General features: G+C 41.8%; 2 protein-coding genes across 14 annotated transcripts in view; one reads left to right on the top strand and one right to left on the bottom strand.

Moving 5' to 3' along the window:
- The window catches only part of LOC101079216 (R3H domain-containing protein 1), a 34,180-nt gene extending 21,306 nt beyond the window's left edge, over positions 1-12,874 (bottom strand). For 7 of the 10 annotated variants that reach the window (XR_003889233.1, XM_029840073.1, XM_029840078.1 and 4 more), the window contains exons 1-3: positions 9,235-9,410; positions 5,412-5,552; positions 2,017-2,257 (exon numbers count right to left, since the gene is read on the bottom strand). Coding sequence is in view for 9 of the 10 variants with exons in the window: in XM_029840073.1 (XP_029695933.1) it covers positions 2,017-2,217 (201 nt within the window). In the remaining variant the exon portion in view is untranslated. Of the gene's footprint in view, positions 1-2,016; positions 2,258-5,411; positions 5,553-9,234; positions 9,412-12,439; positions 12,577-12,751 lie in introns of those variants that run through there. The other 3 variants (XM_029840076.1, XM_029840074.1, XM_029840077.1) reach the window with 3 other exon arrangements.
- Positions 11,962-24,567, top strand: part of zranb3 (zinc finger, RAN-binding domain containing 3) — a 56,581-nt gene continuing 43,975 nt past the window's right edge. For 2 of the 4 annotated variants that reach the window (XM_029840072.1, XM_011606164.2), the window contains exons 1-5: positions 11,962-12,143; positions 13,371-13,530; positions 19,555-19,573; positions 19,843-20,021; positions 22,581-22,812. In XM_029840072.1, coding sequence (XP_029695932.1) covers positions 13,388-13,530; positions 19,555-19,573; positions 19,843-20,021; positions 22,581-22,812 — 573 coding nt within the window. In that variant the 5' untranslated portion in view covers positions 11,962-12,143; positions 13,371-13,387. Of the gene's footprint in view, positions 12,144-12,406; positions 12,545-12,758; positions 12,888-13,370; positions 13,531-19,554; positions 19,574-19,842; positions 20,022-22,580; positions 22,813-24,567 lie in introns of those variants that run through there. The other 2 variants (XM_011606167.2, XM_011606165.2) reach the window with 2 other exon arrangements.

Below are 24,567 nucleotides of genomic sequence, written 5' to 3'. Positions count from 1 at the left end.
GACAACCCCTCCTGTCCCTTGTAGAGCTCGAGGGCCAAATAACACCTATAAAAAATTGAAATGGACCTCTGTTCACCTATCTCCAATGCTTGTGACCTGCTGCACCCCCACCTTTCCATATCAGACAGTATGGAAGTGCATGGGAAAGGGTAATAGTGCGGGGGAGGGAGAGAGCTGGGACTGTGAGCGCACCGCTACACCAGCTAATTGAGCAGTGAGGGGGCCAGTGGGGAATGAACAATGCCGGCAGGAGATAAAGGAATGGGAAAAGGGGGAGCGGAAAAGGGCCGAAGTCAGCAGAAGTAGGACGGCCACCAGCCACCTGTCCTGCCGCAGAGGACGGAGCTCAGGAGCTGGAGGCAGATGGCGGCAAAGTCACCCAGTCCCCCTCCCCTCCTTTAGAATGCTTTCCTGTACCCCCGTTACACCTACTGCTACACTCGCCCCCATTTCTTTTCCCAGGTCTCTGCCTTTTTCATTTGTCTTAGATTTTAGTCATTTAACCTGTGCCCTCACTCAAAACGAGAGAATGAGCTTCACCTCTAGCAGGGCTCAAAACTACACGGAAGGTCAAATGACCAAGTGCCACAAGCGTGCACCGAGAACATGGTATAATTACACAAGGGCGGGTTTCAGGAAACCAAAAAGTAGAATCAGTGGAAAAAGAAAGGTACTTAGAGCTAATGTATAGTATGCTAACACATTTAAAGATATTTAAAATTACATTTTTCATTTTAAAATGTGACCAGAAATCACGTAAAGTCAGTTAATGCAACAGCATCACGTCATGCTCTGGTAGCTGTTTATCATTTCCATACTGTCTATGTTCTCTATCATTTATCTCAACTCCTCCTACATCCATCTCACAGTTTTCCCTCTCTGCCTTCATCTTCCACCAGTGCGACACTTTCTCCCCCTGCTGCTCCCCCCCACACTGGTGTCATTCTGTTCCTTGGGGTAACATAGATACAGGAAGTTGGTAGATAAGCTAGGATTTGTGCTCCAGATTATCTGCCTTCCTGACTCCCTTTGCTCTGCCCGCCTTCAAATACACAAGGGCAGATTGGCCTGAATCCTATTTTTAGGCTGTAACCAACGAGACAATCCTTTTCAATGTTTTTTTGTTTGTTTTCTTGACCAACCCCAAAGAAATTCCATGCTCCTTTCTATTTTCCTTCCCCCATTTCAATTTAAATGCTAAATTGACAAGCGCACATGTTCCAGCACTCCCAAAGCACATTTGTTGCAATGACATAGAGACCTAATTAATTAGCAGTTTATCTGAAAGTGATCTCAGCTGCCCCAGATCCCCAGCGGATTCAGTGCTTCCACGCGTCCCATGGAGAGTACATGAAAATCAGTGATTTCCATCTCCACAAATGATATTTTCCACACATTTAGTGCTCCAACAGCAGGGATGGGCTTCTGTGTCTAAATGGCCTCACTGCAGTGGCCGAGCCCCCCTGTTTTTTAACTTCAGTATGGACAGGCTGCTTCTTTTCGTGGAGGATTCTGTCAGGCAGGAAAATCATCTTGAATGCCGGAGGTGACAGGAGATCCCCAGAGTACTGTTGGGTTTTGATGACGACTGCAACTGAATCGTGATAAAAATGTGACAATTTCTGAGGCGGTTTCAAACACAATCAGCTCTATTCAGAGTGCTGAAACCACCATGAATGTGTGGCACTGATTTCCCCTCCTGAAGTTAGGGTTAGAAAAAATAAACTCTGTATATATATATGGGTTTTTTTGCTGCTACCATTGAGCTCCCCATCAGACCTCTGTTGCTATGATGAGGTGAAGAGGTATGCTCTTCCTCCAGAAAGCTTTTAAGCAGGACTCAATTTCTTTTTTGAAATGATCTTTAGGTGGTTCTTGTGTTGATGAATGTTCAAAAATTTGAATTCAATCCAGACACTAACATAAACCAACATTCCTGCGTCCTTGTTCCTGGACAGACTCAAAGGCATCACCAGCACCAGATTTCAGGGTTAAAACATTCTAATCGATCTTTACCTGCACGTCCCTTTTGCTGCTGCTGCTGCTGCTGCTGCTGCTGCTGCTGCTGCTGCTGCTGCCGTGCACGTCGTTGCTGCTCTGGCTCGGGTCGGTGACCTCAGACTTGGTGGCAACGTTGTGTTTTGGGGATGACACCTTATCATCAGCGGCCTCACACACCTTCATCATTTCAGTGTCAACAGGGTCAGACATTCTCATTGCAAAGTCTTTCTAGGAGATACTGGCAATTAGGGACAACCTGAAAGAGGAGATGGCTACCGTCAGGGACATTAGAGTTAAAAAAGAATTACACAACACAGTAAATATGTTTGTGATATTCACAAGTATGATGCATATGCACAGGCTTTCATGATGGGCAGTTTCACAACTGCCAGGTGTTTTTCCCATATTTATCCCTTGATCTGATATTTTATATATTAATACCAAGAGCCTTTCTTTTCAATATCTTTCAAATTAAGATAGCAGCACTTGTAGAAGAAAAATGATGTGACAGATTGTTTTTTTAAAATACCGGTAATACATAAATAGACAGATTATTTAATACGCTGAACAATAGCAAACACGGTTGGTTTGATTGTTTTATTACTTTAAACACTAAAATAAAAGGCACACTTTATTATTACGTACAGTAGTTTGGTGATCTGTTATATTAATTATTCTTACGGCTACTTTACTCAATCAACAAACAATACCATATAACCTTAGAATACACATTCCTTTTTGATATTTTCGTTTACCATCTCAAAATGGAACACAACTATTCATTCAACAAAATGTGAATGTTTAGGACCGTAAACCTCGTGTTTATCATGCTGTCCTGATTTCCAGTCATTCCCACATTAATTTAATAAGAAGGACAAATACATTACTACTTTGTCAGAAAACCCTAAGATTTACTTCAATACACTTCTCTGGTCTGACCTAAATAAAGCTTTTCTGATCCACCCTCTATACTGAGACACAAACACCTCCTTCCCTCGCCCAGTTAAAATGCTATGGAGTGGATCTATTTGGCATCAGAGGGACTGCTCGTTGTCTCCACTAAGCTCTGTGTCATCTTTGAGGTAGTGTGTATTATTAAGTGCTTACACTCTTTCAGGTTTTCCTATGGGTTTGACTCAGATAGAGAAAGCTACATCACTGCAGTAAGAAAGTAATAACAGTGATTTGTTATATTCCTCAGCAGGCTGAAGATGGAGCCAGATGAAGGTTTCCCCGCCGCACTTAAAGAGCCGTTGTTACACCGACGTAACATGACAGATGGCTTTGTATTTAAAAAGTCAGTCAGTCATTGTTAATGTCATCAGTTACACTTGTGTCTGAGTTAAGTGTGAGAAATGTTTAGGAAGTAAACGGCAGTCTTTGGTCATTAGGACTAGGTTCTGTCTGTGGTGTCACACAGCTTTGCAGCTGCTTTGCAACAGACGATGATTGGATGCGACACAGCAGGGGGACAGTCATGTGAGACCAAATGGCTTCAAATGGCAGCAGCCGTATCCACCAGAAATAAAAATAATTCTACATTTGTACTACACAGTAGAAGGAATGTGCACTAAAAGATAACCAGACTATTTTTTCACAATGCTGTTTGTCACGGACCTTATTGGTGAAACTTTTGTGCCGCACCTTGGCATGTTTACAGCTGCAAATTACAGTATTTTAGAGAAGTATAGTTTGATGTTTTGCTTAACAAAAACACTTCTGTCTCAGCATAAAAGTGCCAGATTGTGAAGAAGCTGCAGGGAACGGATGAAATTGCAATAAAAGTTCCATTTGTGAGTTTCTGAAAAGGCTGGTAAATGAAAAACTCAAGTGTGCAGATACATCCTGAAAGGAGACTCAGATTTTGGACACTTTGTGGATGCATGTTTAAACATGCATAAAACATGAAGGACATTTTCAGCTGACAGCGCTGTAAAAAACATTCTCAAACAGAGCTGCTTCTCTGCTGTCTGCTGGAAAAAATTTGTATAACATCATTATCTCCCTATGTTGAAAACATGACTTAATTCCACCCTAATTATGCACCCAGGCCCCATGCTGCGAAACATGCAGACACACATGCACTCAAGGAGGAAGGCAAACATCTGCTACATGAGAGCTATGATTAATAGGTTAATTAGAAATGGGCTCATCACATTCACTTTGCACATAAAAACTGCACCCACACATGACAGCGCTTAGTCTTAGCATGTACGTGACTGGCTGTGTGTGTGGCCGGATCTGCACCAATCAACAGGGGCCTCATTCTATTTGCCCAGCAGTGATCAGAGCCATTTCCCTATCTGATCGTTGAGCAGCAAAGTGGCTGGCTCAGACTCGATTGTTTATCTATGTCCCAAAAGAGCTGAGATGGCGAGTGCTGCTCTTTTCTGCAAAAGTGGCATCCAATTCCTCTATGTCAGAGTAATTGACTTCTAGTGGATCTGCCGCTCTCTGGAGCGCCTCTGTCAGGCAAATGTGATGCTAACCCAATGCTGTGCAAGGCTAAGAGGTTAGCTTAAATTTAGTTGGGCACTGGGGAGTCCGATGTTGAATTTCAATGACCTGTCAGACAGTTTGACAAAGGCTATGCTAGCTACTGCTGCTTTACATTATTTACATTCTGAAAGAAAACAGTTCTAGAGTGCCTCTGAATATTTAGTGTCTGTTGCTGACATTTTGATGAGCGAAGCCTCTTGAGTGTTGAAGATTTGGAATACTGGACGGATATTTCAAGAGCCAGGCTCGTGATGGATCGCTATTTTGTCCCTTATCAAATCTTTTAGGTTTACTAACACACTTGAATAAAGACATGAGGACTTGGAGGAAATTTGGCATCAGACAGAATTAAGATTCTTTTGTTTTCTCTCACGAATCACCCCCATTTGGAGTGAATGAGCAATGGATTCTTATTAAACCGTGTCCATTATATCAGTGGAATATGCTTCTGTGATTCAGAGCATAGGCACATTTCTATTGTGAACATAATCGGTGAGTCAATACAAGCATGACTCATTCTGATTCCACTTTGAGCTCAACTGCAAGCTAAAACTTTGGAAAAATACTGAAAACCGCACCCGTTAATACTTAACTATATACCTCTAAATTTATTTTATTTGGAATGCAGAAATAATTTTAATGTAAGATATTTATCAGAAGTTGGATATGTTTTATCACTGCTTAATAAAGTACATCTCCTTGAGCGATGCATTTCCATCTTGCTTAATACATTAGTTGGCTCATTTAAGGGTTTGACTGGAATTCTTTTGAAAAAGTTATGTCGCACACTTCATTTTATGGATCCAAATCCAGAGATATGTAGATGGAAACTGACAATTCAATATGGAACTGAATTAAATGTAGTTCCCTGACCATCTTTTCTTATCAATAGGATATATGGGATGACGTACCTGACGCGTGGTTGGGACAAAGGAGGATGTGGCTGGTGAAGTCGATGAGGCCGAGCCTGCCGATGCCATTCGAGACTTCTTCGCCCATATCTGCTTCAGCTGTTCTGAACAGCAAACGGCATCCTCATGACCCCTGCTGACCTGCAACCGAGAGAGGCACAGGGGTTAGCATTGCACTGCGGGAGGCTGAGAGGGGTCAAGAGCAGCGGTGACACCGAGGCCGCGCGGGCTGACAGGACTCAGGCTCGTCAGCAACTCTCAAAGGTCTGTGTGAGAGCAAAAAGTTTGTTGAGTGTGTATTTCGGGGCACATGCGTGCTATTGCGCCATAAATAATGGATGAGGATGGTGATGGGAGTGCAGCACAGGCAATAGGAAAAGGCACCCCTGCCATCCTCTTAAAAGTAGGAATTCAGAGTACAGTGGGGAGGGAAAGGGGGGGGGGAAATCACATTTCTCAGCCTAAAATCTGCTGCTGTTCACCTGCACAGTGCTGCCACAAAATCATTTATATAACTATTTGGCAATAGCTGCATTTTCTAATTAGAAGTTAGAAGAGGGTAAATTCTATTATCATTGCTTATTGGCCTGTCTTTGCCGAGCAAGTATGACGGGAGACACCAAATATTTGGGGAAACATAACAGAATGTAACCAGATACAGATAAAAGAAAATGCACATTTAGGTTTTATCAATGTTTATTTTGAAATATTGCACACTATAGACACATATTAAAATAGCATCTGGCTATTATAGTTGACAGAATTTACATATAATTTCTACCAATCATATATTTTCTCTAGCGTGGCCTTTCCACTGGGTAATCAAATGTGCCATGTCGAACGTCAAAGATATGACAAGGTGGTTAAAGAGGAGGTGATGCCAGTTTAGTCAGTGCATTCCTTCACAAAGGCTACTGCTTCTTCCTCCTGCAACAGCAGGGCGAGGTGCCATGACAACTCTGGCACCCCGCAGTGCCAAAACCAGGACAACGCCCAAGATGATCATAGAGTGATCCCTGCGCCAGTCCAAAAAGCTCAATTGGAATCTGACTTGATAATCTTCCTTCTCTATAAGACCTCAGTGCCTGCGGTAAGATGAGGATGGTGATATAATGATGGATAGATGCAATGCGAGGCGAAGCACTTGCTATTTAGTCGGTTTGGTTTTACCATGAGCGGGTGCTCTTGCTTGAAGAATGGCCTTGAAGCGACCCAATAACACTACTCATCTGCTAGCAATGTGCCCTCCCATATGGGTAAACCACAATACATCAAGATTCAGTTCTAATTGGAACAACTGACATTATAGCAACTGCAACATATCCACAGCTACCTGCAGCTTTCTCGCCTCCCTCTGACTCATAGAAAAACCTCACAAATGTGTCCAATTTACAATCGTGGCAGCTTGTGTGTAATGTGAAGTATTCAAGAATTCATTAATGTTGCTGGTGATTCAAGTTAACACAAGTCTCGTAATTGATGCACTCGGTTATTTTTTGAAATAAGACTTTGTTTCCAGATCTAGATGGCATCGGATGATGCGTCTCCAGATTTTTAGGAGCTTGATGCTACTACCAGGCTTTAATATATCAGTCAGTGTGTGTCCGTCATAGGCAGTCTGCTCAAAAAGCAAGAATGTGGAGACATTCCGCCCTCCTATGCCTCTCTCAGTGCTCTGCCGTTGCTTCCAAGGAGTGGTTCATTGGCATTACAGCCACCGCAGAGTGCAGCATCCTCAAAGTTGCTCCCTCTGTTATCGCAACATCATGCCTCATGTCAAACTGCCAACCTTACCGGCTTATTAACAACATGATGCACACATCTGAAACCACATATCTGCATACGTAGATATGCCTCTAAACATTTTCATGGCATCCAAACGGAATAAATAAATGGGGATCATATAACGAGCTGTCAGCTGAGCCAAGTTAGTCATACAGCAAGCTCTTAATGGACGGCTCTCATGGCAACGATGATGGATATTTTTATTCACACTGCTATGAAACAAATGCACACAACACACACACACACACACACACTTTATTGGAAAAGCCTGACCTTTCCCGCCCACACCTGCACTCTTTTTCTGCTCTGCTCGGCTCTGCATGGTTTAGGGCTCTTGTCTGGAGCTATAACCAGCTCAACCGGAGGCGAAGGACCCTTAATCCTGCTCCCTCTTCTTGCTATACTATCTACACTTCTGCCTCTTGCTGGGGAACAAGGGGATGAGTCAAGCACAGGGTGGAACAGAACAAGTCATCACCTTTTGCGAGCTTCCGCGCGATCTCACACATGCATGTGCTCGAACACGCACACAAAAGAAAAAAAAAAACCCTGAAATTTCAAGTAATGGAAGCATTCGTTGGGAGAAAAGAAATACAGCAGTGCTTTATTATTATTGGTGACAAGCCTTCGCAAGTGTCTCATAAAAGGGACAAGCAAGGGAGCGCTGCCAAACAGCTGGGATATTGTCTGTAGAGATGTAGAATAATCAGTTCAGTAGCTCTGGAAAACAAAAGCAGACACACACCAATAATCATATCTGAAATATATGGCTGTCATCTGCTCATTGATTTTCCTTTTCCAAGCGTACAGTAACAATTAGATCTTTTTCTTAATTCTTCTTAATTTTACTCACAGGAACCGTGGAAAGGACAACCAAACATTTGCAGTGCAATTAAATGTATCAGAATCCATGAAAATGTTGAGGCTGAATTGGCCTCAGGAGTAGCGCAGGATATGCGCTCTGTTTAACATAATCAGACATCAAATAAACTGTTAATTAGGCTACTAATACTAGTTAGCACTCAAGGTGCAAGAGTAAAATTGATTTCTGTGTTTTGCAAAACTGAGTCACTAATCCCCCATTTTCTAGCCATTCCTGGTAATTGCAATGTGAAGAAAGCGCTGACAGGGGAGCTATATAATTGGACCAGAAAGCTTAAGAAATTATATCACTTTCATGCTTGCCTCAATTTCAGGGTACCTGAGGTGCTGTCAATTTAAGGACCTGCTTGTAATAGCTCAGACTGAATTAGCAGGAAAAAACAAACAAAAAACAAATAGTCACAACTAAGCCTTTAATTGCGCCGCCCGCTCTGCCTCCGGGTCACATAAGGTGGTGTGGTGATCGGGCGCAACACAGCATAGGCGCAGTCAGCCAGCATTAATAAATTAAATCCACAGAAGAGCTTGTAGGTAATCCATTACCCTTCCCATGGGAAGCCTTTAAGGAAATTTCAATCTTGGCAAATAAAGTAGAAGCAATAAATGCAGCAAACCAACGCACATATCCAACAGTTTTCATCTGTGGCACATTATGAGTAGTGAATAACTGGAAAAAAATAAAAAAAAACTCTGCCAAAGTCATTAAAAGTCCATTTGCATAGAATACCTGCAAAGCAAGCAAGGGGAGACACAGAGGCAGAGGATGAGTTTGGCTAAAGAACAAAGGAGAGCCAAGCCTCTTACTGGCGGATCTTGGTTAATTATCCCAATAATGAAAAGCAGAAGCAGGAATTGGCAAACTAGTGAGCAGATTTGGAATGCTCTGGCTCGGCTCAACAAACGACGCAGTGTCAGCAGCACGCTGAAATCTGGTGTCGCACTCATTTTAACAGTTAAATTTAGAACAGTGCACAGAAAATCTGCTGCACAAAGATAAAAAAAAATTCTTGCATGGTCTTTAACAGGGGGGTAGAAAAAGAAAGGCGTTTGGAAACTAGACAAGAGAAAATGTGAAAAAGTAAAACAAGAAAGAAGAGGAAATAGGAGAAAACCTGTGAGATTTGTGCCTCAAGAGGTTTCTAACTGCAGGACCTACCTGCCCGGCAGCTCTGCCCTCCATCCCTTCTGCTACTTGACCACTTAGTTTCCATGGTACAGGAGGCACAATTTGCTGGAGAGGAGGCTGGAGTTGCCTCCCAGCTCGCTCCTCAGCAGCCGCCAGCTGCCTCCTGCTTGCTCGCGCGCTTGACTGAGTGAGAATGCGAGAGGAGAAGGGAGCGTAAAGGGACAGAGCCAGGGAAGAGTGGGTGTCACAAAAGAGAGAGAGAGCAAGAGAGAGAGAGAGAGAGCGAGAGGGAAGGGGGAGAGGAAGAGTACCTGCCACAACCCATCAAGCCAGCCAGCCTTGGAGACAGCGCCAAATCAACAGCTGGCCCCCGTGTGATGTCAGAACCTCAACAGCCAGTCACGAGAGCTGAGGCCGGCCGGCGTTATACCGAGCATCGACTGAACCAAAGTCACAGCCTAAATGGGGCTCTTCATTAGCTACTCTGCTCTAGGATGGAGGCGGGGGGCAGCAGGAAGAGGAAAGGGCAGTCAGGGACATGGGATAGATGGAAGGAGAGGAAGATGAGAGAGCTGTGGAGTGGAAGCACAAGTGGCATGAAAAAAGCAAGCGCGGGAGAGAAGGAGAGGCAGCAAACAGAGAGGGGACGAGCTCGACATGTCTGCGGCCAGCTAGGTGCTCAAAGACCAGGTGGAGAGTCGATGGGGAGGCGATGGCCGCTGAGAGGGCAAGCTGTTCACTGGGCTACCATCCCATCAAAGCTGGCATGCTGCACCTCACACAAGACATGAGGCTGCAGCCATGAGCAGCACAGCCACTACCAGAAATGCCGCACATTAATAAAGCAAAACAAACTTTTCTCTGAGGCAAATGGGAGATAAAAGACCACGCAGCCGCCGCTGCATGGGCCAATCATCACCCCAACCGCTGCTGTTTCACATAACTCTGTTGCTTTATCATTCAAAGAGAACAACAACGAATCGGGCTCAGGGTTGTTGTCACTTTCATGTTTATTAAAAGATTAAGCCTGTTCTTCTTACTTCTTTTCAGATATGCAATTATGTCTGATGTTAAAAGATTTGGTCTTGAGTTATAAGATTTTTGTCTTTCATATTCAAAATAAAGAGTTCGATCAATCAATCAAAATAAAAAGCCAATGCAGACGTAAGCGATAATTGAGCCATTAAAATCTTTCCTCGCCTGTGTGACAGGCTGTCAAAGACCCTGGATGTCACAAACAGGAACTGCGTACAAGTCTAGACGACCATAATGATATGATTTTTTTCCTCCTCCTTTCAAGACTGTTAACAGCAAACACAGTGGGCAGAAAAGTTCCTGCTGTCACTAAGCAACCAGACTGCGACAACCGATCCGATCCAATACCGCCTCATAATTGCACCATTCGTGATGCGGGGTCTCTGAAGAATTGATTATTGTGCTTCCTTAATCCCACGAAAAAGGTCACCAATTGAGCAAACAATTTACGGATAGGCAGATGAATTATTTAATGACCCAGACCAAATATTACAAGAATGAGAAATTTTCCCCCTGGAAGGTGCTGAATTATTTAGTCAGTGGGCCACATCTTTGAGAGCGACTGCACAGCAGCCCCGACAACCTTAATATCTGATAATGTCATCGGCTCCAAATGCGACCTAACCTGCCTAATGAGCGGTCAGCAGCGGCAGCTTTAGATGCCTGAGCTGCCGCAGGTGAGGCAGTTTTAGCGAAGGGACCCCCCTCCACAAGAAAATGGTGTTTATTTTGAGCTGCAGAGGTGGAGACAGTCACAAGAGAATGTTTGAGCAATGCTTTTTTAACAGCACAACCAGGAGCCAACAGGTAACACATGTCATCGATCTCCAGCTACTCACAGATATATTAGCTGCCTTTTGACTGCATATGGTACTTTAGGCCTGGTAAAGATGTGCACATTATTACGACAAAACAGAAACAAACGTTGATCTGCCAGGTTCTTACATACCATACCTGATCTGAATAATAACCTCTTAAAGAATTTGAAGCCACCTCCATCAAGTCCAAGAGTTGATAATTAGCAGAATTGCCTCATCAGTGTTTAAACAAACTAAATGAGATGCCTGATTTTATCATCCGTTTGTTAGTTGGATTGATAAATTGAATCCAACTTGAATTTTACAGCCCAGTTTCATAATTACCATGCTGTCTCGAAACCATAACTCAACAGGAAAAAAAAGTGATAAGAGCAGAAAACAAAATGTGCAATGCTTAGGAGTAAACAGAGGAGGGTTCCAAAATGTCGTTTTGCATCAGTCATTAATTTAACATTCACAATATTTGCAAGCTGCAGCTGCAGACGGACATTATTTAGCAGACTCGGCGGCGTTTATCATGTTTATCTCTCACAAATGCAACCGTTTTCCCTTCCTAATAAATAAATGCAACCATTTTGCCTTCCTAATAAATGAATCCCGAGGCTCGGGTTGTTTGTGCGGTGTATTACTAATTTATTTATTTGTCACTAACATTCTTTTAACACCCCTCTTTAACAAGTAAAGCGAATGTAATCCTGTTCTCATCAAAAAAGGGCTGAAAATAAGGTTCAGTTTTGAGGAAAAAGTCAGTCAGATCACGATGGTCATTCCTCCTGGATTATATATCACCTCAGAACATGTCAAATTGAGCCATATCATCTTGTCAATATCAGGGAACCCAAAATCTCCAGACGGCGACCATAAATTCTGATACATGCAACTAAAGTTCGGCTGGAAGGGTACTGAACCACTCATGGCCACAATTTAAACGATCGGTTTAATGCAGCGGCTTTCTGACAGTGTTGCTGAAAACTGCTCGCTGTCGTAAATTGGGAGGAAAGAACCAATCGAACCAGGCCCGAAAGTTATTGAATTAAGATCCATCTTGGGGCGACTGCTGATCGGCTCCTGGCGTGCATGGCGACAGTGAGTACCGTTGCTAATATTTAGCACACTGCTTGTTTGCCATGCGTGCACTCCGGACAAAGCTGTAGACAACACGCGTTGGCTCTGGATCGTGTCGGGGCTAGGCTAACCATAATTACCTGGCACCGTGGCTTATTGCTAACGCTGAAATCGGCCAAACACCGGCGCCCCGCGCTGTCACGCACTAGCAGGGGAGACATTCACTGCTAACTAGCCCGTGATACACTCTCACAACCACCGGGCTAGCGTTGCACTCGCAGAGCGGTAGCTGGTGAACATCTTTAACGTGGTCTTACCGCTGGGTTTACAACCGGTGAACAATCGCGGTCCCTACCGACGGTGGAGTCACTAGGGTCAGTTGCAGCCCGCTGGAGAAGCGGCGGAGACCAGCCGACTGGGAAGTGCGTCAGCTCCTTACGTTCGCGTATGGCGCTGGAAATGTGTCACGTCTTGCCGTTGCTGGATGCTTTTTTGGTTATGACAGCACGCTGCTGTCGAGTTTGTCGTTTTTGCCCCCATTCCGTCCAACGTTCTCGGAACTTGTTCGCAATAGGTTGCTATTCAAGGCAAACTGCGGGCAGACATGAGCAGAAAGTTGTTCTCTTTACCTTGAGAAAAATGCGCCGCAGATGCCGGGATTGAAGACCGAGTGAACCTTAAAAGTGCTGCGAAACTTTAGGGCGGTTGTGTTCGCTCTGCTGCCCGGAACGCTGCTCGAACGCTGATCTTCCACTATCTCTTTTGGTAGGGGATCCATCCACATACGTAAACATGCTCGAGTCGTCTATTCTCGACTTCTATTTCGGATTTAAACAATAAATGCGCACATGGTACCGCACATTGTCTGAATCCCATTAAATACGTCACCACAAAAGACTCAGCTATACTGCAGGAGTCTGTCCTGCTCTGAGTTTCGAATTATACTGCTCATCTGACGGCGCATGCAACTGTTTAAGATAGGTCACATTTAATTTCTATTTATGTAGCATAAAGTTACTAGAAATAAAAGCATTTAAATCCATATCCGGGTGTGCTTTTATTTTGTAGTGCGATTTCCGTGTGCCCCTCGTGTGCCATATTCATTTCCTTATCTGCGAAGCTACAAATGAAAATGTTTAAATTACAGCTGTAATGCTTGAAGGGTTTCAGTATTTTCACACACATCTCTCTCTCTCTTGTGTCTCATCTGTGTGTGTGTGTATTTTCTATTTATTTTTTTCCATTCAGAGTAAAATATAAGCTGAATGGAAATGGATGTAGATGGTCATCATCAGTCTTTTGACCCAAGATGGTCACAGCAACTGTCAGGCCTTCCACACAAGCTTCTACAGCGCCTTATGCCTTTCCAAAGGGAGGGAGTGGAGTTTGCTCTGTCAAAGAATGGAAGGTAAGTACCAATAGCCTCTCAGTTACATCACAGCTTTTTCTTTGTTCTCTGTGTTCAAAAACCAGCTATTCCATCAAACACAAAGGGCAGCGTTTTTGTTGCACATCAGCATCAAAGGCAGCACAGAAAACCATATTAAAAATGCAGAAGAAGAGATTAGTGAATATTGTCTGGTCCCTTTCTTGGTAACTGTAGCAACCCTCTAGTCACATATTCACTGTGTAAATATTGATTTATTCATGAGTTCTCTTTAGATGCTGTAAACTTAGATGTGTTGTCAACGCTCTTGATGCTTTGCCCGAGCTTCATACATTGTTCAACACCAGTAGCTAGAACAACAAAGGGTAGAAGCTCTAAAGATGGATATTTTTCTAACAATTTGTGATGTCATTAAGATTTTAATGTTGTCTCTCCTCTTGCCAGAATTTCTGGATTTGTATCTGTGTGTAAATAATGTAATATTGTGTCCGAGGAGCTCTTAGGTGTGCAGTGCAATCCCTCAGGTTCTTATCTACAAGAAATTCTAATGATTAATAGTCAGGATATGCTGTAAGTACATTGTAAATTCTATAGGTCACACTGTCTGGATTCCTTAAAAACAATTAGTAGTTCACTGACAGCCTTTGACATTGCCCCCGAGTTTGCAGTTGTTAAGCCATGTTGAGCATTAACTGCAGGAACGAGCTGGGCCATTTCCTTTTACGCGAACAGTCGATGTACACTTGGTTCTTTGGAAGGTCAGCAGAGGGGAGCCAATCTCAGCAGCTCTGCTGTTGATGCAGAGCATCCACATTGATTCAGAAACATTGGGAGGAGTTGCTTTGTTGAATGGGTGGGTTATAAATCAATTGGCTCTTGCTGCACTGTGTGGACAATTACCTCAATCAGTTGGTATCACTGTGACACTAAGAGCAGCACCGTGCAGTGTTTCTCTTTGGAAACACATAGAAGTTGTTTTTAAAGTGGAATATCAAACTAAATAGGATAAATACAATGGCAGCTGGACGCTGACTCTCCGAGCTCATGTTGCAGCATAAATATAGTAATGGATTCATCAATGTTATGTTTTTTTTTAAATTTAAAATGGGACATACCTGTTTGTAGTAGCAGTTGTATTACCACATAATCATCCTGTTGACATCTTTCAAAATTATGAAAAATCCAAGAGGATGGTCATGGGGATAACAAAAAAAGATTTAAACAATGGAAAAACAAAGCTTTGCTTTGTAATGGACTGGCCCCTCAAGAAATCTGACTCTTGGATAGCCTTGTCTAGCATTGCTGCTTTCTCTAAGTTGTTCTGATTTTGTTCAATTTTTTCTCCCTTTTCTATTTATTTTTAAGGCACACAGGTATTCTGTATTTGTTTATCCAGTATCTTTCAATATACTCTTTATTTCAGTTCTATTGAGAGGCTCATTGCAGAACAAAATGGATGATAGTAAAAATGAATAGGAAATGTCTCCACTGAAACAAGACAAGGATGGACGACAGGAAAAAAACTGCTCTTGAAATAGACACAGCATCATAGGTTTGATGTGGAATATCTCGCAGTGTGGGAGGATGTGTGGGAGGATTTTTCCTTTAAATCTCTTCGTCATTGTGTCTTTTCATATCCAGATCATCAAGGGTAGCGAACCATCAAATGTTGCAATTCAAATACATATAGAGCCTGTTGAATTGGTGTGTGTAGGAGGAAGGGTGAATTTCTCTTTTTTGTAGGTAGACAATGTGGTGAAGTTGTGTTACGGGACGGCAATAAAAACCCATGAGATGTAGTTGATTGTATTGTCTGTGAAGTTCCATATGCTGTGTTAAACAACACTAAAACTCAGATTTTGCCAGGGACCATTACATGTATACAGAGAGCTGGGGGATCTTATACAAATTCTGGCCAAAACCCTCAATTTGCAATAAATTTATATCCATTAAACCCCCCGTTTTTTTTCCATTATGGGGTTACAGTGTTTTGAAACTGGCCATGTGATGTAATGTATGCCTGCACTCCTCGATTTGTCCAAAGTATTACTGCGAGTGACTGTCCGTGCTTATATTGAATAAGACTTGCTCTGATGATGCCAAAAGAGATCAATAAGCAGACTATGTTGCCTCTTGCTGGGATGATTTAACTACTGAGTCAGTGTTCTGTGTACACACATTTTTGATACATTTATTACACATTAGAAATGGGTTTTACAATATGTATTAAGTAAAGATACTGCACAATATAAAATCATTGATCTACATTGATCATTTGAGCATGATTCAATTAAACAGTGACTGAAAAGTAAGCAGCTTTATTATTACAAGTAATATTTAATTCATATAATAAAGAGAAAACATTGTAAATAAATCCTATTTTAAATAATATGCATGGTACTAAATGAATAGTTTACTGATTATTCTAATCAGTATCCAAGACTCACTCCTCCATTGAAAAGCTGTATCAACACCAAATAAAATGTATCTTTCAATTTGAACCCTGGATTTTTCAGACATATTGCAAGCAACCCCATAATTTATAAAGCTTTCGGGGGGGAATCAAGAAGTGCAAAGGAAGCAGGATTTATCACTGCCCTATTTGAAAATTCAAAGGAGCTGGCATAAAATGTATGATACCTAAGAAGAACAAACTTTTTCCATTCTCTCCTTTTTTCAAATGTGTGTTGTTTTAAACTTCAGGCTGACTGAATGGTGACTGATTCTAGTCTGTTTTTAGAACCACACTGACCTTTATCAGTGAACAAAGTCTCTACAGTGCCACTTTAATTAAGCTTGAAAATCAATTCAGTAACTTATTGGAATGAAAGCTGTCAGTGCAGCTGTAAGGCTTATTTTTGCTGTCTCTGTCACTCAAACTCCCGACATGTGCTAATATTTTGGAAAGAAATCGCAATGATTGTTTATTAAGATACCAAATTCCCATTTTCACCCAAGCTTTTGACACTGCTTCAGACAGCTGCTCATCAGTGTTGCATGATGATTGTTTGTCTTCTTTGCCTTTGAGTAAAACACGCAGATAGTGGTAGATTGGATAGTAGTAGAGTAACACACATTCAGGAAAGCCTGTACTAGTTAAAGCGGTGTATTCCTGTGAAATTCTGGTTACCATTATGTAGCAGCATTATTTGTATTTGACATATGTATACCATATTTAAATAATGGTGCTAAAACACAACATCCATTGAAAGGCCACTAATTTGATAGTACAATCATAAATTTGCTATATAAATATTCTGCTGAGTCAAGCACACAAGCTATTAAATGAATAAATGAGTCTCTTTACATTAAAAATTACTGAATGGTTTTTCTTTTCTATAGTCTGAAATATGTGAAAGCAATAATGAGACACACTAAAAGCTACTCAAATGCATAACTGTCCTGTAGTATACTCTCCGCTAGCCCCCTTTGAGGCAGTGTTTTGTGCAGCGCAGACCCTGACCAGTTTCTCAGTGGACCACCATGTGTTGTAGGTCCAGTTCTCGGTGGAGAATCTTAAATGTGGCTGGATGATTGAGGTTAGACACAGGGTCACGTGGCACATCGTTGCACAGAGGTCGAACCCATCAAATCATCATCCCTTTGCTTGGAGAGGCATGGGAGCCCATTTCCTGACACTTTGCGGCTTGTGGGTTTCAGAGATAACATTGGAAAGTGCAGGGCAACAGGGGCCGCGTCGTTGTCAGGCAACGGCTCTGCAGCATCCTTACAGTCTCAAACCGTCAAGACGACACTCAGGTTATTTAAAGGAGGATGATTAATGTGTGGAGAAATGGCAAGCACCTGCCCCATCCGCTGTGCCTCCCCAGTGAGCGAGTGTGGAGGCATGTGGGTGGGTGTATGCATATGCACATGCTCTATAGAGTATGTGTACATGCACACTTACATCCTATATTTTTGCTTTCTTGCATTTCTTTTGTGTGTTTATTTGCACACGCATACGTGTGTGTGCACGCGCTCATGCTGTGCGCTGACTGGGCCGGTGTGCTAGTAATTAGAAAAACCACCAGTGCACATTAATCATGTTCCTCAGCTGAAAGAGAGAAATGGGGCGGAGAAGAGTGGAGGGAGGAAGTGGAGGAGGAGAAAGAATAATGAGAGACTGGGTCTGAGGTATTCAGAGCTGCTCCGCTACACAGTTTGTTCTGACATGATGTTGGAAGCATTTATGAATACGCAAGGTCATGACAATAGGCTCAAACCCAGTGGGCGAAGTGAAACAGCGGTTCATCCATCTGCTCCTTCTGTGGGCATATTATCATCTGCACAATGTGTCATCCTCACATTGTTCCTTTTATATACGTGTGATGTAGTTAAACGCAACAAAGTTACATATGCATAGGGACAAGATGGAATTAGCTGGCTTTTAAATGCTTAGTTAAACATTTAAAAGTCCGGCAGACAGGCAATCAAGTAGTCTGTTCAAGTTAAAGGTTCGGTTCAGTGAAAGCTATGAGGTGGAGAAGAATTATCGGGATTTACAGAGATGGATCTAAACAGTTTATCAGCTTTTTCATGAGGACTTTATCCCTTTTGGGGTCACAGTGAGGGTGCCAGAGCCTATCCCAGTTTTATATGGGCAAAGGCTGTGTACACCCCGGAGAGACTTGCCAGCATCATTGCAGGGCCCTCTGTGAGAGTTTTGGGGTTCGGTACCTTGCTCAGGGGTGCCTCAACAGTTCCAAGTTTTGTTTGCAACAAAGAACCCTCCTCTTCTCAGCCCAGTCCCCTACAGGCTGGGCTACCAGTGCCCCCCAAAAATGTATAATTGTGTTTTTTTTTTCCAGGCATCAAAAGTATACTATGACTGCACTTCTAAATCTAGATGAATTTGTAATTTGATTTATTTTCCCAAATGTTCTAAAGGTAAGCTTGCTCAGCTGATGGTCATATTCTGGATATAAACATGAACCATTGATTAACCGATCAATTTTTGCTCCTCGGCAGCAAAAAGAAGCCAAGGGCATACACAAGAGAACGCTGCTCTCCAGCAAAGATATCATTCCAGGCTGGAGTAATGCTGCAAAAATACTTCCCCAGTGTTGTCAAAGCAATTTCTCTGCATTTCATGTCATTTTCTTTAGAGCAGCTGTTGAAGAGCATCTGATTTGAAGCCGTTTTGAGCTTTGTGAGCCGACCAAGCGTTCTCAAATGTCGAGCTTTGATCAGTTGCAAGATCAATTAGGGACAAATACATCTGAGTTAAAACACCCCTAACTTTAAATCAGTTCTGATCAGGAACATTTAAGCACGTATTTATTCATCAAGATCTGCTCAACTGTGTGTCTTATTTTATGAGGGATTTGCTGCCACTCTTTTTTAATGTTCTGCGAAGAATGTTTAATTTATTCTGATAAAAAGCAACATCCAGCAGATAATGGGTTTACTTAATTTAATAAAGCAATAAACCATCACACTTAAATAAATATGTAAATAATGTTAAATGTCAAAATTTTAGAGTACAACCTGTTTTTGCCATTTATGTGAGCAACATAAATGGAGACAATAAGCAATGTGTCCTTCAAAGTGTAATATTGTTGTTGTGCTTGAGGTTTTAAACTGTAGACTCTTAACAAGCAAATGCTATTTTGTTTTACTCATAATCAATAAACACAAATATTGAGAGCATTCCCTCAGCTGCCTCTGGCAGAGAAATAGTAAACACAACAGTTCAATAACACAACACTTTCCAAAGTATAAAAAAAGTCAGCACTGAGCTAAATCAGATGTGATGTACTTGTAACATGTCCAAGAGCAGCTGACTTCAAGGTGGCCGGAGAGGTTTGAAAAATCAGGTTGTGACATGTCAGTTGCTGGATGAGCCAAAATATTTGGACAAGCACCCTTGATGAAAACGGTGGTGCCCTTGAGCACTCCTCTCTCACTGCAGGTGTTTTTATGCAAAGTATTAAGTCTTTTTATAGCAACTGATTTTTTTCCCCCCTGATCTGAAGCTTCACAATACAATTTCCTCATCTTCAAACTCATCTGATAAAGTTTCCTCTGTTTTCTTTTGTTTTACAGATGTATGATTGCTGATGAGGTAAGCAAACGCAACGCTGGCTCATGAAATCTATTCCCCCCCTCCCGAAATAAAATCTTGGGACTTTGCTACATGCCTTCCAAATTAATTTGTCAGCCCTGCGCAGCACTCCCATGTGTCTAATCTGTTTTGACACAAGAATCATTCTGAGACCTTATTACACATGGGCCTCACATCAGCTCAGCTGTCATATGCAATTTATTGCAGGGCTGGTGGGCGATTGACTTGTTTTTCTCCTGCCTCACTGTATGTTGATTTACTTGGTCCAGATGGGTCTTGGGAAGACGGTGCAGGCCATTGCAGTGGCATCTGCTTTCAGGAAGGAGTGGCCCCTCCTAGTGGTGGTACCGTCGTCCCTGAAATATCCATGGATCGAGGAGCTGGAGAGGTGGATCCCTGAGCTGCAGCCTGGAGACATCAACCTGGTGGAGAACAAGAGTCACACCATGTAGGTCACCCCCCAATCCACACCAATACAGACACCTGACAATGTCTATTCGTCATCTTTAGGTAATTTGCACTGTGCTCGTCGCTATAACCCAAGTAAAAACATAATAAAGATTTGTTAAATGCACATGACATTTAATGTAAAATCATGTCATGTTTCTGACCACCATATGCACTTCTCTCTCTGTCTATCAGTTTTGTCCACGTACTTCCAATTCCTCCAATATATGTGTTTTTAGCTGCAAAATTCTCCAGAATTCACAAGCTAAGTGCTACGTTTGGTGCAGAGCAGTAAATGTGCAGTTAGTTTAAGCTCTTTGACGGGTGGGATCAGGCATAACACAGTAGAGAGTGGGGTGTGCTAAAATGTCATTTGGTAAAGCCAAAGCTCTGGAATAAAATGCTTGACTAATGAATTATCCTCAACAATATTAAAAAAAAAGACTGTGAATTGGTCCAGTCACTGCACAGGCTGTCAAATGACCTGTGCCCTTCCCCACAGTTCACTGTTTTGGTTTTCAAATTAAAAATACAGAAAACCGTTTATCTGAACAGTGTTTATAAAAAGAATTGCAATTACGGTATAGTAATAGCAGTGATCATAATATAAGTTAATGACATTTTCTACTGACTGAGAACAGTTATAGATTCCTTCCTTTTTGAAACAGCCTGTGAATGTCTAATGCCTTGCATAGTTTTGAACATAAACGTGATGTAGACTCGGCAAACTTCATTTAAGCTTTTCACGTTATGTGGCTGATTAACTGTTTGTCAGTGAAAGGCTTATTCTGGCAAACAGATAGAGCCTTTTTTCCTTTCAGCCCCATGAGTAAAGCCTTTTTTTTTTTACAGCCCAAAATTATAACCTTGAAGGAAATCTGTGGTTTTTGTACTTTTGATTACTATAGCTTGATTATCATGCTCTCTCTTTGAGGTCACAGCATTTAATTCCTAATCAGACCTGCTGGAGAATAAGTTCTAAATGCAGCATATTTTTCACAGAAAAACATTCTTTTTGTAATTATTAATCCTAATTTTAATGTTATAATTCAATAAATATCAAAATAATGCACATATTCATTTTACTTTCTGGAATCTTGCTCAGAATTTAGTTCCATGCAGAAACAGGTGACCATCCTATCTTATAGATTATCCCCATCTTCATGCCAACGATGATAATAAATTTAATAAGATGCTGAGGTGTGCGATAGTGTCTCTTGTCTTATGGCCTCCTTATTCACCACATACTTTATCTAAAAGTGAAGCTGCTTGGTCAGACAGTTTAAAAATGAAATTAAATCAGTGTTCTGAGTGACAATTTAATCAGCGTGACAGACAAATCATGCCGTGTCTGCATCTACAGTGTCAAACAACAGCTGAAGCTGTTGAGAAACAGTTTTCCAGGTATATTAATTTATATGTAAGCTAATGAAATCAGTTACTTTGATTCGCATTTCAACTTTTGCCTAGTTTTGTTGCACTTTGTAGTCCCGAATGGAGCTAACTTTCTGTATCTGTGACTTGGAAGCGGAGGGGGGTGGGGGGGGGGGGTGCTCTCAACCTCACATCACAGTTGAGGTGAAGAGAGGTTGTGAAAGCCTTCTGGGGAGGAAATGTGTCCTTGAACTGGATGTGTTAATGACTGAACGCAGAGGAAAGAAGAAAAATTATGCAGCACCTCCTTTTGGTGTTTTGACTTGCTTGTTCTTTTGTAGAACATGAATGGCACCTCAGGTTTATTTTAGCTTAGAAGCATGTGTGCTGGGGGTGACAAATTAGAGGATGGCAGATGCTGCAATCTTTTTATATTATTTATTTTGGAAATTACTGTTATCCACATTTATACACTGTTTGTTTATCTATGGGTTTTGTGGTGTCACCTAGAATGACCAAGAAAAGGACTGTTTAAGTGAAGTGATGATAAATAAATGAAAGCCATGACACATGTTTGTGTGTTAAGAAAACCTGAGTGCCATGTCAGGCATTTACATTTACATTGGGCATCAGACTGTTGAATCAATAAATGCTAAAGCTTTTTAAAGAACATGGAGTTAACTGCCCGACTTAAACGTTTTAAACGGGTAGCTGTGGCTTGGATTAGATTCACCACAACTGTGAAATAAAGTCCACTCTCTGTATTAATTCTGACATTAATCTGTATAAACGATCTGTGTACCAAATCAAAATGTATTCATTTGACAGGATTTGCTCCAGAACTTTAAGTGCTAACTTGAACATATTTAATGGTGAAATGTGCTTTAAGGTCATAGTGCTTCAGGGAAACTAGAACCTCCTTCCTGGAGTGTGCAAAATTTACATGTGCTCATGAAGGCCTCCCTCTTTGTTTGGGCCAGTGGGTTGGTTTTTTGTTCCACATCACTCTGCTTGGCTCCCCTTCCTTCATTCTCAGCTGCCCATCAGCTACAATGTTAGTGTGATGGGTTACTGTTTGCTTGTCTGCCTGCTTGCCTTTAAAACTCAGTAACGTTACACTCAGTAAAACATTTATCATCCTTATTATTTTGGCCTTTACATTTGCTTTAAATGTGTCATTTTCCAGGGGTATTGGCAGCAGTAAGGTGACGGTGTTGGGTTACGGCCTGCTCACCACTGATGCCAGGGCCCTGATAGAGGCGCTGAACAGGCAGCACTTTGCCGTGGTAGTGGTGGATGAGTCGCACTATCTAAAATCCAGGAACGCTGCACGGACAAAGATTCTGGTGCCCCTAATTCACAGTGCCAAGCGGGCCGTCCTGCTCACCGGGACCCCAGCCCTAGGTCGACCCGAAGAGGTAATCTGCTACGGTTTTCTTAATTCACGTGACGTGATTCTTATCAGCTCGCCATAAACGCGTCTAGGTGCTTGAAAATGTCTCCATGAGCATTCTAAAGATGCATTCATCAAGAAAGTGTTTAAGGCAGTGAAGCTTACTTCGAGCCTTGACTTCTTATAGAGGTGTTTGACTGTGCAACTGTAGGTAGATCACCATGGTAACATGCTCCAGAGCTGGCCACACTCATCCAACATTCAAAAAGACAATTAACTCTCTTCGGCATCACTTATCCTCTAGGATCGTATGGACTTATTTCAATAACCTTTGTTGCAGGAACTTCATTTACAAAGGCTGATATGAACAGACACTGCGCTGCAATAAATGAGACAAGTAATAAAAAGAAGCACACAGGAAGGGAACTATTGAATTTAGAGACAATAAGAAGCACTGTTCACAGGACAACAGTGTTTGGAGAGTGGTGGAGCCATTCCCCTCTCTGTAATGATTTATTATATCATTTTTATATGCAGTATATTGCAGCAGGATAATCCAGCCATATTCCATCATTGCAGCCACAGAAGAAGAAGCAGTGGTGTTGAATTTAAACCTCTTTTCAGTCTCAGAGTAAAGACACAATAGAGCATAAATGGCAGCTAATGTTTGCCCACTCTATTCTGTAATGGATAAAATGTTGATGAAATGCTGAGCTTTTGTGGGGGGGGTTTCTGAGGTTTTGTCATCCAGTGTCACTAGCCAATCACATCGCATCACAGCCAATATTTTTGTTCCACTCTTTTTTTTCTAGACTGAGAATAAATAAAAAAAAATGGCTAAATCGGTGTATTTAAAATTCCTATAATTAATCAGCTGTTGCAGTTTTTAAAATAAATGCAGAAATGAAAAGAAATGCATCTTGGATCTATGTAGAATTTGCTTTGTGATATACAATTAATAACAAGTGAATTCTTAGAACAAAATGAGTCAGAAACAAGAAAAAACAAACCAATAGAGTAGAAGTAACACATGTAAATAATCATGACTATTCTTGTTGAGGCTAAAACACCCTCTAATCTTCTTCTGCCAGACTGCATTAACAAAAGATTCATAGTCCTGTTTGGTAGCACAGATGTGTGTAACACTGAACCAACTTTCTGTCCTCTCTACCACAGCACCCCAAACCCAATAAATAACAAAACAACAGAAACATTCTATTGTCCACACCGTAGTTACCCTGGACTTTTCTTTTGACTGTGTGTTTTAGCCACACCGATACGCAACTGCTGTGTAAATGTAAGGAAAAACATATTATTAGTATTATAACCAGAGCCAAATAACAATAACTCGGTGGTAGCTAATTAATTCCAAAGACAAATGAAGTTTGAAATTGTAACAAATCAGAGAAAGTGTGTGTCTCTGTCTGTGATCCATGCCATCTCTGTCTCTGTCACCACTTGCCTGCAGCATTGAGGTTAGTGTTCAGGTATCTTCCTCCATCTCGCTCTATCCCTGTCACAAGAATCTGAAACTGAATATAGCATTTTATCATCCACAGCATAAACCTGATAGGCCCTGTCCCTGCGTTTGTGCCAGTCTCCTTGCTGCCTTTATTATTCACTGTGGCTCTGACATCGAGTCAGCACACAGCTCAGGGCGTGCTGCACCGTTCATGATGTGCCCTTCTTCCACCCACCCATTATACCAACAGTGAAGAGGGGAGAAAAAAATGCAAAGCTCCTGTTGAACAAGTGCTGAATTCAAAATAGCATTTTCTCG

Source organism: Takifugu rubripes, chromosome 8, assembly GCF_901000725.2.
Source record: "Takifugu rubripes chromosome 8, fTakRub1.2, whole genome shotgun sequence".
NCBI lineage: Eukaryota > Metazoa > Chordata > Actinopteri > Tetraodontiformes > Tetraodontidae > Takifugu > Takifugu rubripes.
Note: the sequence above shows the minus strand (reverse complement) of the source record. Positions and strands in the feature narration are given on the sequence as shown.